Source organism: Oncorhynchus clarkii, chromosome 24 (assembly GCF_045791955.1).
Source record: "Oncorhynchus clarkii lewisi isolate Uvic-CL-2024 chromosome 24, UVic_Ocla_1.0, whole genome shotgun sequence".
NCBI lineage: Eukaryota > Metazoa > Chordata > Actinopteri > Salmoniformes > Salmonidae > Oncorhynchus > Oncorhynchus clarkii.
In genome coordinates, this window is record NC_092170.1 from 10,788,935 (window position 1) to 10,806,864 (window position 17,930).

Consider the following 17,930-nt stretch of genomic DNA (forward strand, 5'->3'; position numbering starts at 1 on the left):
GGGTCACTATTATTCCAGTCACAAGCAAGTCTTAAGTCACAAGTCGAGTCCAAAGTCTAATGGGTCAAGTCCAAGTCGTGCATTCTAAGAGCGTGTCGAGTCAGAAGTTTTCAAGTAAAAAAAAATAAAAAAATAAATCTGTACACGCAATGACTTTCTCAACTAATTTCTCAACTAATTTTCTAATTTTAATTATTTATCGAGGCTCCAGGACAGCCCTTTTCATTATGTTGTCTGGAACATCCCTTTATGTCATTGTAAAATAGGGACCTTGTGGCAGTCGTAAGGGCATGGCATCAGCAGAAGCCAAGGCAGGTTGACGTGCTCGGAGTGTAGATTTATTTACAGGTCTTGGTGATTCAATGGTGAAAGCGCCATATCATACCAAATATACACCTGCAATAGCCCAAAAGAAATAGCCTCAGGTTGAGCCTGATACAATCTGAACGGACACAGGTAGAGGGCAAGGCACTGTGCAGCCTCCCCTTGAGAAACCAAATAGAATCTGTTTAACAGGAGCAGGTAGGCCTGCATAAATAATATAAGCTCGGACCCCAGGACCATACAATTACCCAATTGGCAATTACGTCCAATAAACTGGTTCTACAATTTAAAGGCAATTTCCTCATCCATTGGTACATTCCTCTTAATCAGACATAAGATATTTCAACACCATGTATCCATGGATCAATCCTTTTACCTTATTCTACGTTCTCCAAAGCCTGGAGCGCAGGCCACGTAGCCTATTTCTATATGCACTGAGGCGCACGCACTGCTATTACGCACAACCAGAATGACAGAGACTAATGGTGCTTTCAAGACAACTGGGAACTCAGGAAAAATACGAGGTCAAATCATGACATCAGTGATCTTCAGGTCTGAAAGTCGGAGCTCTAGATTCCCGAGATGGAATTCTGAGTTGGATGACCGTTCAAAACGATTTTTCCCAGTCGGAGCTCGTTTTTCCCCCGACTTCCCAGTTGTCTTGAAGGCACTGAAGTCGGAAGTATGAGATTTCCGAGTTTCCAGTTCCGAGTTCCCAGTTGTTTTGAACGCGGCAATAGGAAGACACGGAACTCTGACATAACCAGGGAAATATGAACAAAGGGAACCACACATTTAATTACATAAACAGAACTTCTACCACATGAGTCTTGTAAATGTTCATGTGCACCATAAAACATCACGCCACTCAGAGGGTAAGAAATGGTCGGCTAAATGTAAATGTATTGTAGTCCTATCAAACATGAAACAGAAATGTCTACGTGTTGCAATAAACGCTACGGGGAAGAGTGCAAGTGAAGAGCCACGCCAATGGTGCATCTTCACCACGGTAATAATACATTTTCACTCCAAATTACAAATGCAAGCTTCATGAGTAAATGATCCATTTCAAGCAATTGTTACATACCAAAAGACCAGTAGGCCTATGCTAGTCATTGTTAGCCCATTGCTGATGAGCTTGCAAAGGAAACGGTTAATATTCTTGATAACCAAACCATTTTTGGAGCTGCATATGTATTATGGCAATCCTCTTCCTACGTTTTAAGGTTTGCGCTGCACCCGATCCTATAGCTTGTACAGCAAATCAGCATTCTGCTTGCTAGCTCACCCGACCTGTGTTGATTGACAGTTTGCTGGTCCAATCAGAGTGCTGAGTGTGCGTTTCACTAGCCAATCTGTTGCAGGTTTTTTTTGCATGGTCGGTTCTGCGGGTAATGCCTTTGGCTGCGTGTGGAATAATCCACGTAGACTCTGTGCCACAAAATGCGTGACGGACAAAACATTACAAAACCTGGCCATATAAATTCATGTAATCAGTCTCAAGTCAAAGTTGAGTCCTGAGTGTTGAGGCTCCAAGTCAAGTTTCAAGTTGTTTTATTTTATATCGAGTCATCGTGTGACTCGAGTCCACAACTCGGAAGTAACTGAACTGAAACAGGGAGGGACTGTTGAGAAACGCAAAAATAAACACTTGTTTTAGTTTTCTGTTGCAAAACGTTTTGCTATGGTGTACCCTAATGAATACACGGACATGACTGTGGTCCCTCAGCCTATTGTCTCCAATGGCTAGCCTCCGATATACCACACAAGGGCAGTGTTGAGTTAATTCTGAGCAACCCAGCAACCCCTAGACAGCTGTGAATGAACTTGTGAAATGCACTGGTTTTACCCTAAAGCAGTTTAAAGCTGTGAAAGAGAGGCGTTACTAAAACGCAATGTAAAGCTCTGTCAGGTGTGTTATCAGCTCACAGGGGGGGGGGTCTCTGAAATGTAGGCCAATATAGAAATCTGCATTCCACACACTTGATGGGGTCTGTTGCCGTGGCAACCACATTAGCCCTGGCTGCACAAGTTCTTCGCTCAGGCAGACACACACACACACACACACACATACAGACACACTTGTTCCTCTCTGATTGCTAAATTCTGTGTTCTACCTTATCATCAGTGCCCAGTGTATGACTTGGATAACAACGTGGCCTTCATTGGAATGTATCAAACCATGACCAAGACAGCTGCCATCACTGTCCAGGTAAAATACACACACACACTGGAGACATCAGGTAATTGATCAATAAATACATTTTTACAGCTCACTTGCCACAATGGACAACCATTTCATCAACTCTCTCTCTCTCTCTCTCTCTCTCTCTCTCTCTCTCTCTCTCTCTCTCTCTCTCTCTCTCTCTCTCTTCTCTCTCTCTCTCCTCTCTCGCTCTTCTTTCTCTCTCGCTCTTCTTTCTCTCTCGCTCTTCTTTCTCTCTCGCTCTCTCTTTCTCTCTCGCTCTCTCTTTCTCTCTCGCTCTCTCTTTCTCTCTCTCTCTTTCTCTCTCTCTTCTCTCTCTCCTCTCTTTTTCTCTCCTCTCGCTCTTCTTTTTCTCTCGCTCTCTCTCTTTCTCTCTTGCTCTCTCTCTTTCTCTCTCGCTCTCTCTCGCTTTCTTTCTCTCTTCTCTCTCTTCTCTTCTCTCTCTCTCGCTCTCTCTCTCGCTCTCTCTCTTTTGTTCCCCCTCTCCTCTTTTCTTATCTCGTGGCTCCCAGAGGAAGGACTTCCCTAGTAACAGTTTCTATGTGGTGGTGGTGGTGAAGACGGAGGACGAGGCATGTGGTGGTCCCCTGCGTTTCTACCCCCTCCGTCCAGATGAGCTCATCGATGCCGGCAACCGCAGTAAAACGCTGGACGTGGTCGTCTCGCCCGCTATCAGCTGTGAGTCACTCAGCCAGGCAGACCAAAGGACTTCAGCTCCATCAAACAGTACATCAATAGCAGAGAGAAGCAGAGAGAGAAATGTTACTGACTCTCTCTCTCTTTCTATTCATCTCTGTTTCTCTCTAACATCTCTCTCATTTGCTCTTCCTCTCACTCTCTCTCTCCCTCTCTCCTTCCACGCTCTACCCTGTCCCCCCCCCCCCCTCTCTCTCTATCCCCCTCTCTCCGTCTCAGCGGATGTGTACGTGATGGGCATGCTATTCTGCCTGGGCATCTTCCTCTCCTTCTACCTGCTCACCTTCCTGGTGGCCTGTGTGGAGAACAAGAGGTCTGTCGATCGCCCCACTGTCGTATACAGTAAGTACATAATTTCATACACGGTCATATAGAGGCTTTGGAACTCAAGTGTCTTTCTCTGGGTTTTTTCTCTGGTCAGGATGCACAGGAGGAGGGAGGGGCTTCTGAACCCAGCGGACATGTCGCCCGCGGAGACAGGTATCCCAGCAACCCACTACAACGGCACACTCCGTTGTACTTCCTTGTCAGAGGGGTGTACAGGGAAGAGGGGAGAGAACCATCTCTGTAACTCTGTATTTAAGATTGAAAAATGAGTTGTAGAAGGAATGCGTACCATTTAATAGTTGCCCCATCAGATTAAGGATTTACTGGTCTATTTCTCTTTAAGTTGTATATTTGAATTTGTCCATTTTTCTTTCTCCCCATGCTAAACTTTGGCTCAGCCTCTCTACTGGGTAAGAATGTTGGAGTAGTGGTATATTCCCTGTGACTGAGCCTCTCCCACAGTTTCACACTACTTATTACCTGTCCTGCACGCTATAAAAATTGTTACACCCATCTCACAGTCATTATCACCAGTATGATGTCATCCAGTGGAGGAATGACGGCTTATCATCTGGATGGATGAGGAATCATCATCCTCATGCATGTCTAAACACTTGCCCATGGTCATGCTTTGGATGAAAGGATGGTTACGGTGGTTTGGTTCCAATGGGAGTCTGACTGAAAAGGACTTCTGTTTTCAATAGTCACTCTTCATCTCCCATTGGACTCGCACCCTAGGGCACCCTTGCATTAACCCTTGCCTCACTTTTCAACCTCTGAAACCACAGGGCATGGTGTGTCCTCTCTGACTAACCATTCATCTAGATGCTGTGGTAGAGTGTAGACTACGAAATGCATGTGTTTGGTGTGCGTTTATGTGACATGATCTCTACCTGTTCCCACAGGAAAGCCAGGTGTGACTCCAGTCTCCCCCTATGAATACGGCTCCTTTGGTGAGTGAGTGAGTGTGTGTGTGTGTGTGTGTGCGCTCATTTACTTTACGTGTGACGATATTTGAAACGTTTCGAGTGAAAATGTTGTCAATCGGTGTAGCTAACGGAGGATGACCGGGCTTTCACTGTTCTAGGTCTGTTGTGTGTCTCATTTCTTTGTTTCACATGAGTCTCCTCGTGAATGGGCACTCCTTCACTACTTCCCACCAATCTAAAAGCATTGGACTGGGGGAGTCACGGACTAGCTGCACGTTTCACCATATTTCTTTTACCAGTCATTTCCTTTCAAATCCGTGAAGGGAAGTGTACAAGCGCACACTTTGGGAGGAAGGAAGGATAATTGGGACACAGCCTTAGTGAATACTTACACCACTTCAAGCAGGCTTTTAATGTTGTTTCTCTCTGCTATTGTTTCTACAGTGGACAACGCCAGCACTTTGAGCTCAGAGGCCATCACAGACAGCATAGCATCAGATGCCAACTATGGATACATGGGTATGGAGCAGGATGACTAAATACAGACATATACACACACACACATACTGTACACACCCCGATGTGCAAATACACACACACATACTGTACACACCCCGATGTGCAAATACACACAATGGGTCAACATGGCACAAAATCCGTCTTCACGTTATGTTGCACAGCATTTCACCACCAAACTGGCCCTTGATTGGAGGGCTGCGGAGTGCTCTTGTTTCTTATTGGTTTATCTGTGTTTGTTTATCAGGACAGGAGACTTTGAAACGCAGGCCATTCCTAACTGCCATCCACCACGTAGCCATCCGCATTGGTGACCCTCACTGCCTTAGCCAGCCAGCCAATCGCATCCCTTCACTGTATAAATCAGCCCCATGTCAATCACTTCAGAATGTGTTCAAGATCTATATACCTTTTGATGCAATTTAATGCTCTGATGACCACAGATGGAGACCTCAACCAAAACAATCACATATGGTCAACGATCATGTTGGACTGTATGCAGAGATAACGATGGAATGTTGAGGATGATTTCAATTGTACATTTTGTAATTATCACGAATGCGTCATTGGCCAGAATCACCAATCTATTGAATATGTCCCAAATCATATTTTTTTTAAAATCTTAAGCCGTAAAACCAATAAACTATCAAATTGAGAAATATAGCCCTGAGTCACTGACAAACTTACTGTTTCCTCTCTCTGTCTCTCAGAGCGTTCGTTGGAGAGCGTAGCGGGTCGTAGTCGACAGGAGTCTCTGAGCTCTATAGAGGAGGATGACTATGACACGTTGGCCGACATCGACTCGGACAAGAACATTGTCCGCACAAAGGTCTGACTCATCCCTCCTCCATTCCCCCTCTACCTCTCCTACATTCCTCATCCCTCCTCCATTCCCCCTCTACCACATCCCTCCTCCATTCCCCCTCTACCTCTCCTACATTCCTCATCCCTCCTCCATTCCCCCTCTACCTCTCCTACATTCCTCCTCCATTCCCCCTCTACCTCTCCTACATTCCTCCTCCATTCCCCCTCTACCTCTCCTACATTCCTCCTCCATTCCCCCTCTACCTCTCCTACATCCCTCATCCCTCCTCCATTCCCCCTCTACCACATCCCTCCTCCATTCCCCCTCTACCTCTCCTACATTCCTCATCCCTCCTCCATTCCCCCTCTACCACATCCCTCCTCTATTCCCCCTCTACCTCTCCTACATCCCTCATCCCTCCTCCATTCCCCCTCTACCACATCCCTCCTCCATTCCCCCTCTACCTCTCCTACATTCCTCATCCCTCCTCCATTCCCCCTCTACCTCTCCTATATCCCTCCTCCATTCCCCCTCTACCTCTCCTACATTCCTCATCCCTCCTCCATTCCCCCTCTACCTCTCCTATATCCCTCCTCCATTCCCCCTCTACCTCTCCTACATCCCTCATCCCTCCTCCATTCCCCCTCTACCACATCCCTCCTCCATTCCCCCTCTACCTCTCCCTCATCCCTCCTCCATTCCCCCTCTACCACATCCCTCCTCCATTCCCCCTCTACCACATCCCTCCTCCATTCCCCCTCTACCTCTCCTACATCCCTCATCCCTCATCCATTCCCCCTCTACCACATCCCTCCTCCATCCCCCCTCTACCACATCCCTCCTCCATCCCCCCTCTACCACACCCCTCCTCCATTCCCCCTCTACCACATCCCTCCTCCATTCCCCCTCTCCCTCATCCCTCCTCCATTCCTCCTCTACCTCTCCCTCATCCCTCCTCCATTCCCCCTCTACCTCTCCTACATCCCTCATCCCTCCTCCATTCCCCCTCTACCACATCCCTCCTCCATTCCCCCTCTACCTCTCCCTCATCCCTCCTCCATTCCCCCTCTACCTCTCCCTCATCCCTCCTCCATTCCCCCTCTACATCTCCCTCATCCCTCCTCCATTCCCCCTCTACCTCTCCCTCATCCCTCCTCCATTCCCCCTCTACCTCTCCCTCATCCCTCATCCCTCCTCCATTCCCCCTCTACCTCTCCTACATCCCTCCTCCATTCCCCCTCTACCTCTCCCTCATCCCTCCTCCATTCCCCCTCTACCTCTCCCTCATCCCTCCTCCATTCTCCCTCTACCTCTCCTACATCCCTCCTCCATTCCCCCTCTACCTCTCCTACATCCCTCATCCCTCCTCCATTCCCGCTCTACCTCTCCTACATCCCTCCTCCATTCCCCCTCTACCTCTCCTACATCCCTCATCCCTCCTCCATTCCCCCTCTACCTCTCCTACATCCCTCATCCCTCCTCCATTCCCCCTCTACCTCTCCTACATCCCTCCTCCATTCCCCCTCTACCTCTCCTACATTCCTCCTCCATTCCCCCTCTACCTCTCCTACATCCCTCATCCCTCCTCCATTCCCCCTCTACCTCTCCTACATTCCTCCTCCATTCCCCCTCTACCTCTCCTACATTCCTCCTCCATTCCCCCTCTACCTCTCCTACATCCCTCATCCCTCCTCCATTCCCCCTCTACCGCTCCTCCCCTGTGCATCACTCAATATTATACTCATCTTCTGTTGTTTTTGTTTACATTTTCCCTCCCAATGAAACTCATGTGGTCGCTTGTCCTTTTGCAGAAGTACCTGTGTGTGTCGGACCTCGCTCGCAAAGACAAGAGGGTTCTGAGTAAAAAGTACCAGATCTACTTCTGGTGAGTGGGGCGGAGAGTTTGCTCAAAATCTGTACATCAATGCTGGGGTTATGACCCTACGGCATCCTCCAGTCTGTCAGTACTCTAGTCAAATGCATGATAACAATTAGCTAGTGATCAGTTGCCTCTTTGGATAGGAGAGTAGCTTTGTTTTGTATCAGTGGGATTAGCAATTGTACAACTGTCAGTGTCATGGCAGTTAATGTCAGTGTTCCTCTCCTCAGGAATATTGCCACCATCGGTGTGTTCTACGCCCTGCCTGTCATCCAGCTGGTCATCACTTATCAAACGGTACTGTGTGCTGCCCTCACTCACACTCCAACTGCGGATTTACTACATTATTACAGAGTTATAGCTACATTATTACAGAGTTATAACGTGTGCATTTGTGAAGGAATTGCCTTCGAGTGAGTAGATATGACTGTAGAATCCACACGTGGTGGGTGGGTGGGTAGTGTGTTGATGTTGACATGTCCCTGTCTCCTCCAGGTTGTCAACGTGACAGGAAATCAGGACATCTGCTACTACAACTTCCTGTGTGCACACCCCCTGGGGAATCTGAGGTGTGTGTGTGTGTGTGTGTGTGTGTGGTGTGTGTGTGTCATAAGGGAAAACGCATATGGCTGTACGTGTGACTTGTATCATTCATGACATCCATTCTCTACCCTCTGGTGTGCAGTGCCTTCAACAACATACTGAGTAACCTTGGTTACGTGATGCTGGGCCTCCTCTTCCTGCTCATCGTGCTGCAGAGAGACGTCATCCACAGCAGAGCGCTGGACCGCAACGACCTCAACGCACTGGTGAGAGATCAAACTGAGATGATGCTCTTGTATATTTCGGGGGGTATTTTGTATTTGTAATTGTTTTATTGACAGCTGTAGATTAGAGTATGTTACAGGTAGAAATCTGACGGGGGTACAGTACAGAGTGTGAGAGTGGTTCTAGGGACAGTATGTGTTCCAGGGGTGGCAGCCCAAACCTTGAAACCAACCCCTGGTACAGGTAGGGTATTATAGCAGTGTGATCAACAATTAGAACATGAAATGAACACGTTGATATTTCCATGTATGGAAATCATATCACCACCCATGATGTTGACATGAGGGTTTTGTCCAGATGAGATTTCCTACACACTATGGAACGTTCCATATCAGTAACCAGGTTTCCATCCCAACTTTTTATAGAACATTTGACGACATGCCTAATGGAAACAGCAAATTTGTCAGTAAACTTTCCAAATGGCGAATGGCGAACTAAATACGCTAGACAAGGTGGGTTTTGTGTAGGTAAAATTAATTATGCGAGAAATTGCGGTGGAAAAGCCTTTTATGCGCAAATGTTGCTAAAATAACCATCATATCGAGTCATGTGTGGTCCTCCCACTATGATTAGGGAAAGCATGGGGTTTATTAGGCTACAGGTTAAAGAAGTTATGAATTTCACAGGGTGGTGAAAGTGAACGGTGACTTAGCTTGAGGCTGCTTTCCAATATATGTCTTATTCTGGTGACATGACGATCGATGCTCGGCTGCCATTTGACAAGTAAAAATTCTCGCTCTTTTGTCCATAAAATCTCACGTAGGCTATACCCGCACTGCATCTGCAAGCTGTTGGCTGGAACGCTCGTGCCAAGACCATAATGGGCACATTCCCTCTATAACACAACATTTTTAGTGACAAAACCATCAGTTGAGTTGAAAATGTGATGGAAACCCATTTTAACTTGTATTTTTTATTCTGTACATTGGAATTTAAACGCGTACTCCCAGGGTGATTTAATCAGACGCACAATAAAGACAGCGTTTCCATCTGAGTTGGATCTTCGTCGGGTCTTACACCGCTGTAAAACACCGCTACTTAAATAGCCTCTAGAGAAATTAACATTGGATGGTCATATGTTTCTCGTTTTCTCTACAACATCACAACAGCCTTTTTTTTTTATCCACAAGTCCATTTGATGGAAACAGATGTCTGGTGGCAAAATGTGCATATTGTTTGTTTGTTGTTATGCTGATTTTAGAATGTTTGCATGAAATTCTGTCACCAATTGGATGGAAAGCCAGCTAGTGACGATGATATACTGTAATTCTGAGTCTCTGTCTCTCCCTCCCTCCAATTATGCAGGAGTGTGGCATCCCTAAGCACTTTGGGCTGTTCTACGCCATGGGCACAGCTCTGATGATGGAGGGGCTGCTGAGTGCCTGCTACCACGTCTGCCCCAACTACACCAACTTCCAGTTCGGTGAGACTAATGTCACGGTTGGATTATTGGGAGATCCGGAAGATACTGTAACACAAATCCTTAATAGATGGCTTTCTCAATCAGCCCAGATCGGTTCATTCTGTCTTGCCCAACTACATTGCTGTGACTCCAAGACAACACAAACAGATCTGGGACTCGGGGTACTTCACAGTAACTGTACTGGAAGATATTCTGTACTGTAGGAAACGTCATTAATGTCTCCCTTTCCTCCTCTGTCTCCTGTCTGTCAGACACCTCCTTCATGTATATGATCGCTGGGCTGTGTGTGTTAAAGCTGTACCAGAAGAGACACCCAGATATCAATGCCAGCGCTTACACTGCCTACGCCTGTCTGGCTGCTGTCATCTTCTTCTCTGTGCTAGGAGTGGTGAGTGACTAGGGGCGCGGACACACAGACAGGCAGACAAAACACTACAAACACCCAACTATACATTCATGTACATACTACCTCAATTAGCCCGACTAACCGGTGCCCCCGCACATTGGCTACCTGGGATATCTGCATTGTGTCCCGCCTTCCACCACCCGCCAACCCCTCTTTTACGCTACTGCTACTCTCTGTTTATCATATATGCATAGGCACTTTAGCCATACCTACATGTACATACTGCCTCAATCAGCCCGACTAACTGGTGCCTGTATATAGCCTCGCTACTGTATATAGCCTCGCTACTGTATATAGCCTCGCTACTGTATATAGCCTCACTACTGTATATAGCCTCGCTACTGTATATAGCCTCACTACTGTATATAGCCTCACTACTGTATATAGCCTCGCTACTGTATATAGCCTCGCTACTGTATATAGCCTCACTACTGTATATAGCCTCACTACTGTATATAGCCTCGCTACTGTATATAGCCTCGCTACTGTATATAGCCTCGCTACTGTATATAGCCTCGCTACTGTATATAGCCTCACTACTGTATATAGCCTCACTACTGTATATAGCCTCACTACTGTATATAGCCTCGCTACTGTATATAGCCTCGCTACTGTATATAGCCTCACTACTGTATATAGCCTCGCTACTGTATATAGCCTCACTACTGTATATAGCCTCACTACTGTATATAGCCTCGCTACTGTATATAGCCTCACTACTGTATATAGCCTCACTACTGTATATAGCCTCACTACTGTATATAGCCTCACTACTGTATATAGCCTCACTACTGTTGTTTTTCACTGTTTTTATTTCTTTACTTATCTATTGTTCACCTAATACCTTTTTTTTTTACTTAAAAATTGCACTGTTGGTCAGAGCCTGTAAGTAAGCATTTCACTGTAAGGTCTACTACACCTGTTGTATTCATCATTTCACTGTAAGGTCTACTACACCTGTTGTATTCAGCATTTCACTGTAAGGTCTACTACACCTGTTGTATTCAGCATTTCACTGTAAGGTCTACTACACCTGTTGTATTCAGCATTTCACTGTAAGGTCTACTACACCTGTTGTATTCAGCATTTCACTGTAAGGTCTACTACACCTGTTGTATTCAGCATTTCACTGTAAGGTCTACTACACCTGTTGTATTCAGCATTTCACTGTAAGGTCTACTACACCTGTTGTATTCAGCATTTCACTGTAAGGTCTACTACACCTGTTGTATTCAGCATTTCACTGTAAGGTCTACTACACCTGTTGTATTCAGCATTTCACTGTAAGGTCTACTACACCTGTTGTATTCAGCATTTCACTGTAAGGTCTACTACACCTGTTGTATTCAGCATTTCACTGTAAGGTCTACTACACCTGTTGTATTCAGCATTTCACTGTAAGGTCTACTACACCTGTTGTATTCAGCATTTCACTGTAAGGTCTACTACACCTGTTGTATTCAGCATTTCACTGTAAGGTCTACTACACCTGTTGTATTCGGCGCACGTGACAAATACACTTTGAGTTGAACTGTAGACTCTGACATACAGAACCTATAGAATCATCATTCAGCAAGTGTCAAATTCCTGATGTATCCTGATGATGGTGTGTCTACCTGTGTGTGTTGTGTCCAGGTGTTCGGGAAGGGCAACATGGTGTTCTGGATCGTCTTCTCTGTCCTCCACATCCTGGCCACCATGCTGCTCAGCACCCAGCTCTACTACATGGGTCGCTGGAGACTGGGTAAGGAGTCAATCAATCGCATGTATCTATCTTTTTTACATTAGCAATTGTCACCAAGTGCTTTACTTACTTTACCCAGCCCAAAACCACATAGAGCAAGCAATGCAGAGGCAGAAGCACAGTGGCTAGGAAAAATGACCCTGAAGACAGGAACCTAGGAGTAGGGGCTAGGAAAGTTACAGGGCTATGGACAGGTGTCAGTCTGTTCTATTTGTCTGTGTTTCAGATTCTGGCATCCTGCGCAGGATTGTGTATGTGATCTACACCGACTGTATCCGCCAGTGCAGTGGCCCCATGTATATTGTGAGTATACGTCAGGGGGGGGGGGACTACTGCCCCCTCTCATTAAAGACACGGAAGTTCAAGGCCGACCGCGATACTGCAGGCATTGTTTGCATAAAACCAGAACCCCCCCATTATAGTGAATGACCACGATGATTGCCATTTTTCCAATCTACCAATAATTGCTTCTAACAAACCAGATGTGCAGTATGTCCTTGAACCAATTTATTTTTCAATCTCACACAGAAGAAGTTTCATTTAGTTTCTAATTGCAGCCTTCAGTAGCTCTGTTGGCCTTCAACTTGAGTAACTCAATGAGAGGGGAGGGCAGCAGCACTGGGCTAGGCTGCAACATCACTTCCTGGAGTAGCTCAAACTGCGTATCTTATGTCTCCATGAGACGCCATCTTAACCGACTTAATTTGGCTTCAATACACTATTGAGTCTTCACATAGGAATGAATGGTGTCGCGTGATCGATGGCTTTGTCCCATTCATATATACAGTCATTGGTATACTGTACATGCACACACTGTATGGAGACTAATGTTACGAAAGATTCACAAATCCACAAGTAAACGTTTCTCTCTCTCTCTCACACTGTGTTAGGACCGAATGGTTCTGCTGGTGATGGGAAACATAGTGAACTGGTCTCTGTGAGTATTTCCTTCATTCACTCACTATCTTATTCCGACTGGACTGCCTTTACTGCAGTGTTCTTTATATGTGACACATTTTATTTTATTTTTTTCGGTCAGGTTTGCAAAGTACAGATCTGGTATCTTCATTTGATCACTCTGTTGTCGCAGAGAATTTTCCTGCGCAGCATGAAATGCTAATTCGAGTGTATTAGGGTTTAAAAAGGCTTCTGTCCCGATTTCCGATTTAAAATGCCAGACTTGATTTGCCCGAGCAAAAAATGTATCAACCCCTACAAAAATGTCCATGAATTATAATCGACGTAATAATTCACATTTCCTGTTGCTGAATGATTTTTATTTTCCTGCTGTGAGAAACGGGGTCAAATTTAAGATGTCAGATCTGTACATTGTTTGACCTCATCATGCCGTGTTCTTTATCAAAGGTCTTTCACACCTACTTTAAGTGATTCATGTATGTCCCTTTCTGTCAATGTGATTTATTGCGACTCACTCAGCCTGATGAGGCAAGGTATCCATTTGCTCTGTAGAACAGTCATTACACACCCACAACCATGGGTAACCATTTACTTGAGTAGAGTCGACAAATCACTGACATACATTGTGTTGTTGTGTTCTGTCTGTCCAGGGCTGCCTATGGGCTACTAAAGACACCCAATGACTTTGCCTCTTACCTGCTGGCCATCGCCATCTGCAACTTGCTACTCTACTTTGCCTTCTACATCATCATGAAGGTGTGTGGGGGGTGTCTAAGCTAGCATATGGGGTCTAAGCTAGCATATGGAATTGTTTTAAGACATTGTAGGATAAGGGTTTTTAAAAAATGGATAATAAATCTTAACTAATTTCTGCTACTACAAAATAAAGATCTGTCAGTGTGATTCAGAGGCAGACAATAAGTTCATCTCTGCAGCTCCTAACACCCTTAGAATAGCTTCCAGTTTCCTCCATCTCCTCATCATCAAAGAGCCACTGCTCGTCACTCCTCACCATGCCAACGCCTTAGTCCTCTCATGGTGTATGATGTTCAGGGTCTCTCTCACTGTCACTCTCCAAAAGAGAAAACAGCGCCTCACCTCCCTGTACAAGTCGACCAGACGGCTCTGCTCCTGCGCAGGCAGGTGCTGGCTGTGCTCAACGAGCATGGCCTTGTGGCTGAGCTGGTTTTGTCCAGTACTGCTCGTATTCCCACAGACCCAGGCTGCTGTGCGGTCCATGATGCCATCCATAATACAGCCTGGACAAATCGCTGGATGTAGTCGCTCATTATTGAGAAATGGATCAATCTTTCGAAAGCAAGTCACACTTCTAGTCTTGAGGTTGTTGCCACAAACTGAGTTCCAAATCAACATTGGCACCTAACAACCAAACATTCTCAGTTCGAAACATGCTCTATTCAATTGTGATAAAATGTCAATGTTATTGTATGGTTTTAGACTCACCATGGGAATGAAAGAATGATTTTTAAATCAATGACTCTGGCTCTTAGCAACAGACATTCTAAATTCAAACATTCTACTTAATTGTGCTTTGTTTGACCTGTTGCCATATTCTAGCAGTATTGTGTGTATATGGAAAGTGCACATCGGACACACGAAACAACGTAGAACATGTTCCGGGTGTACAATCACAGATGATGTTGTGTTTCTGTGAATGTGTGTAGCTCCGTAGCGGTGAGAGGATCCAGTGCATGGCCATGGTGTGTATCCTCTTCACAGCCGTGGTGTGGGGCTTCGCTCTCTTCTTCTTCTTCCAGGGCCTCAGTACCTGGCAGGTCAGCACAGCCTTACAGATCAGTGGCTTCCACCACACGTCAGCCTTACACACCCCTCTTCGGGGGCCCCCAGCCGTTCCATGTATTCAAACGGTTCCAGAGCTAGCACACCTGATTAATCAAACACTTGTCTGTGTAGGTAAGTTGAATCAGGTATGCTAGTTCAGGTGTACAACACAATTGTGAACGTTCTGGGATTCCCTGAGAAGAGGTTTGGGAACCCCTGTCTTATGGGGGTCATGGTATCTGTAGTATCACACTTGAAAACATCACATGTTTACACATCACATGTCATGGTCACATAACCCCAACATTCACCTTTCACTGTGGCACTGACGGCTTTGTCCCCTCTCTCCCGCCATAGAAAACCCCCGCCGAGTCCCGGGAACACAACCGGGATTGCATCGTGCTCTCCTTCTTTGACGACCACGACATCTGGCACTTCCTGTCTTCCATTGCCATGTTTGGTTCCTTCCTGGTGAGTGTGTGTTTGGTGTGTGCGTGCACGCCTCTGGGGAGGGTCATGCGACACTCATTTCATAGTACAGTCGTGGCCAAAGGTTTTGAGAATGACACAAATATTAATTTTCACAAAGTCTGCCGCATCAGTTTGTATGATGGCAATTTGCATATACTCCAGAATGTTATGAAGAGTGATCAGATGAATTGCAATTAATTGCAAAGACCCTCTTTGCCATGCAAATGAACTGAATCCCCAAAAAACATTTCCACTGCCTTTCAGCCCTGCCACAAAAGGACCAGCTGACATCATGTCAGTGATTCTCTGGTTAACACAGGTGTGAGTGTTGATGAGGACAAGGCTGGAGATCACTCTGTCATGCTGATTGAGTTCAAATAACAGACTGGAAGCTTCAAAAGGAGGGTGGTGCTTAGAATCATTGTTCTTCCTCTGTCAACCATGGTTACCTGCAAGGAAACACGTGCCATCATCATTGCTTTGCACAAAAAGGGATTCACAGGCAAGGATATTGCTGGCAGTAAGATTGCACCTAAATCAACCATTTATCGGCTCATCAAGAACTTCAAGGAAAGCGGTTCAATTGTTGTGAAGAAGGCTTCAGGGCGCTCAAGAAAGTCTAGCAAGCGCCAGGACCGTCTCCTAAAGTTGATTCAGCTGCGGGATCGGGGCACCACTAGTACAGAGCTTGATCAGGAATGGCAGCAGGCAGGTGTGAGTGCATCTGCACGCACAGTGAGGCGAAGACTTTTGGAGGATGGCCTGGTGTCAAGAAGGGCAGCAACTTCTCTCCAGGAAAAACATCGGGACAGACTGATATTCTGCAAAAGGTACAGGGATTGGACTGCTGAGGACTGGGTTAAAGTCATTTTCTCTGATGAATCCCCTTTCCGATTGTTTGGGGCATCGGAGAAGACAAGGTGAGCGCTACCATCAGTCCTGTGTCATGCCAACAAAGCATCCTGAGACCATTCATGTGTGGGGTTGCTTCTCAGCCAAGGGAGTGGGCTCACTCACAATTTTGCCTAAGAACACGGCCATGAATAAATAATGGTACCCAACACATCCTCCGAGAGCAACTTCTCCCAACCATCCAGGAACAGTTTGGTGACAAACAATGCCTTTTCCAGCATGATGGAGTACCTTGCCATAAGGCAAAATGATAACTAAGTGATTCGGGGAACAAAACATCGATATTTTGGGTCCATGGCTAGGAAACTCCCCAGACCTTAATCCCATTGAGAACATGTAGTCATTCCTCAAGAGGTGGGTGGACAAACAAAAACCAACAAATTCTGACAAACTCCAAACATTGATTATGCAAGAATGGGCTGCCATCAGTCAGGATGTGGCCCAGAAGTTGATTGACAGCGTGTGGCCCAGAAGTTGATTGACAGCATATTCTTAAAAAAGAAGGGTCAACACTGCAAATATTGACTCTTTGCACCAACTTCATGTAATTGTCAATAAAAGCCTTTGACACTTATGAAATGCTTGTAATTTTACTTCAGTATTCCATAGTAACATCTGACAAAAATATCTAAAGACACTGAGGCAGCAGACTTTGTGATAATGAATATGTCATTCTCAAAACGTTTTGCCACGACTGTATTATAAAATGGAGGGGAACACACAGATTTCACACCATGGACATGGTTATTGCTGAGCATTGATGAAGACCTCCCATTCCTGACCCAAACATACCCAGATAGTGACTGACTCCTCTGCTTTCTCTGCCAGGTTCTCCTCACCATGGACGATGACTTGGACAACGTCCAGAGAGACAAGATTTTCGTCTTCTGAGAAAGCAACTCTTTGGCTCCGCCTTAACGTTTCCCGCTGCCCAATAGTGACACGGTGGCAACTGACACACCCAATGGCTTTGTCTCCCTGACTGCATGCGGGCTGGGCATCTCTCAGCCAATCAAAGAGTTGGGGAAGGTTGGAATCTGTATAAACACGTGGCGTGCCAATCAATGAGTCTGGTTCACCAAGAAATGCTGACATTTCTCCTTCCTGCCATCCGATATTACTGTGGTCATCGTGTTTTCTTATTGCGGATAAAGATGTTAACAGTATGAATGTAATTTATTTTATATTGCATCATTACTGACTTGCAACTCCATCAATGCATTTAAACATGTATAGTCTGTGTGCCTGTGTGGGAGTGAGAACACACCTCATGTCCAGTCTGTCGGTGGCCTTTAATGTTCTAATAATGTGGTCTGTATTTATTTCTATGGCTCGGTCAGATACTGTACGCCAGATGGATCTGTCCCTGAGAGATCATTGATTGTATTGTAATTATTAACTACGTCCTTAGCTGGTGAGGAAAATATATTTTGCACTGTAGGATAAGAAAACTTGGGACTATGTGATGGAACAGTTACTGAATAAAGTTTGTTCACAATGATAAAGGTGTAATCTTTAGTATTCATTAGTATAATCGGTCTCTAGGTTTTGTATTTTAAGTTACTGACAAGCAGGATGAAAAGGAAATCCAAACATGGGTTGTGTTCATTAGGCACCAAATGGAAGAGAATTGACAATCAGGGAAAGACTAACTGAACTTGTCCAAGAAATTCACATTTTCGTTGCAAAAGTTAACACTTTCCGTTGGGTGTCCCAATGAATACAACCCTGGTGATTACTTTG

At 45.6% G+C, this 17,930-nt stretch overlaps 1 protein-coding gene across 3 annotated transcripts in view; it reads left to right on the forward strand.

Annotated features, from left to right (window-relative positions):
* Positions 1 to 17,692, forward strand: part of LOC139382694 (SID1 transmembrane family member 2-like) — a 29,245-nt gene extending 11,553 nt beyond the window's left edge. The window contains exons 6-25 of one of the 3 annotated variants that reach the window (XM_071126786.1): positions 2,453 to 2,536; positions 3,043 to 3,208; positions 3,446 to 3,539; positions 3,648 to 3,706; positions 4,459 to 4,506; positions 4,927 to 5,001; positions 5,709 to 5,827; positions 7,615 to 7,688; positions 7,913 to 7,979; positions 8,178 to 8,251; positions 8,368 to 8,491; positions 9,816 to 9,933; positions 10,185 to 10,321; positions 11,975 to 12,083; positions 12,310 to 12,386; positions 12,974 to 13,020; positions 13,652 to 13,757; positions 14,687 to 14,797; positions 15,162 to 15,275; positions 17,016 to 17,692. In XM_071126786.1, coding sequence (XP_070982887.1) covers positions 2,453 to 2,536; positions 3,043 to 3,208; positions 3,446 to 3,539; positions 3,648 to 3,706; positions 4,459 to 4,506; positions 4,927 to 5,001; positions 5,709 to 5,827; positions 7,615 to 7,688; positions 7,913 to 7,979; positions 8,178 to 8,251; positions 8,368 to 8,491; positions 9,816 to 9,933; positions 10,185 to 10,321; positions 11,975 to 12,083; positions 12,310 to 12,386; positions 12,974 to 13,020; positions 13,652 to 13,757; positions 14,687 to 14,797; positions 15,162 to 15,275; positions 17,016 to 17,078 — 1,866 coding nt within the window. In that variant the 3' untranslated portion in view covers positions 17,079 to 17,692. Of the gene's footprint in view, positions 1 to 1,080; positions 1,334 to 2,452; positions 2,537 to 3,042; positions 3,209 to 3,445; positions 3,569 to 3,647; positions 3,707 to 4,458; positions 4,507 to 4,926; positions 5,002 to 5,708; positions 5,828 to 7,614; positions 7,689 to 7,912; positions 7,980 to 8,177; positions 8,252 to 8,367; positions 8,492 to 9,815; positions 9,934 to 10,184; positions 10,322 to 11,974; positions 12,084 to 12,309; positions 12,387 to 12,973; positions 13,021 to 13,651; positions 13,758 to 14,686; positions 14,798 to 15,161; positions 15,276 to 17,015 lie in introns of those variants that run through there. The other 2 variants (XM_071126788.1, XM_071126787.1) reach the window with 2 other exon arrangements.
* The last annotated feature ends 238 nt before the right edge of the window (positions 17,693 to 17,930 follow it).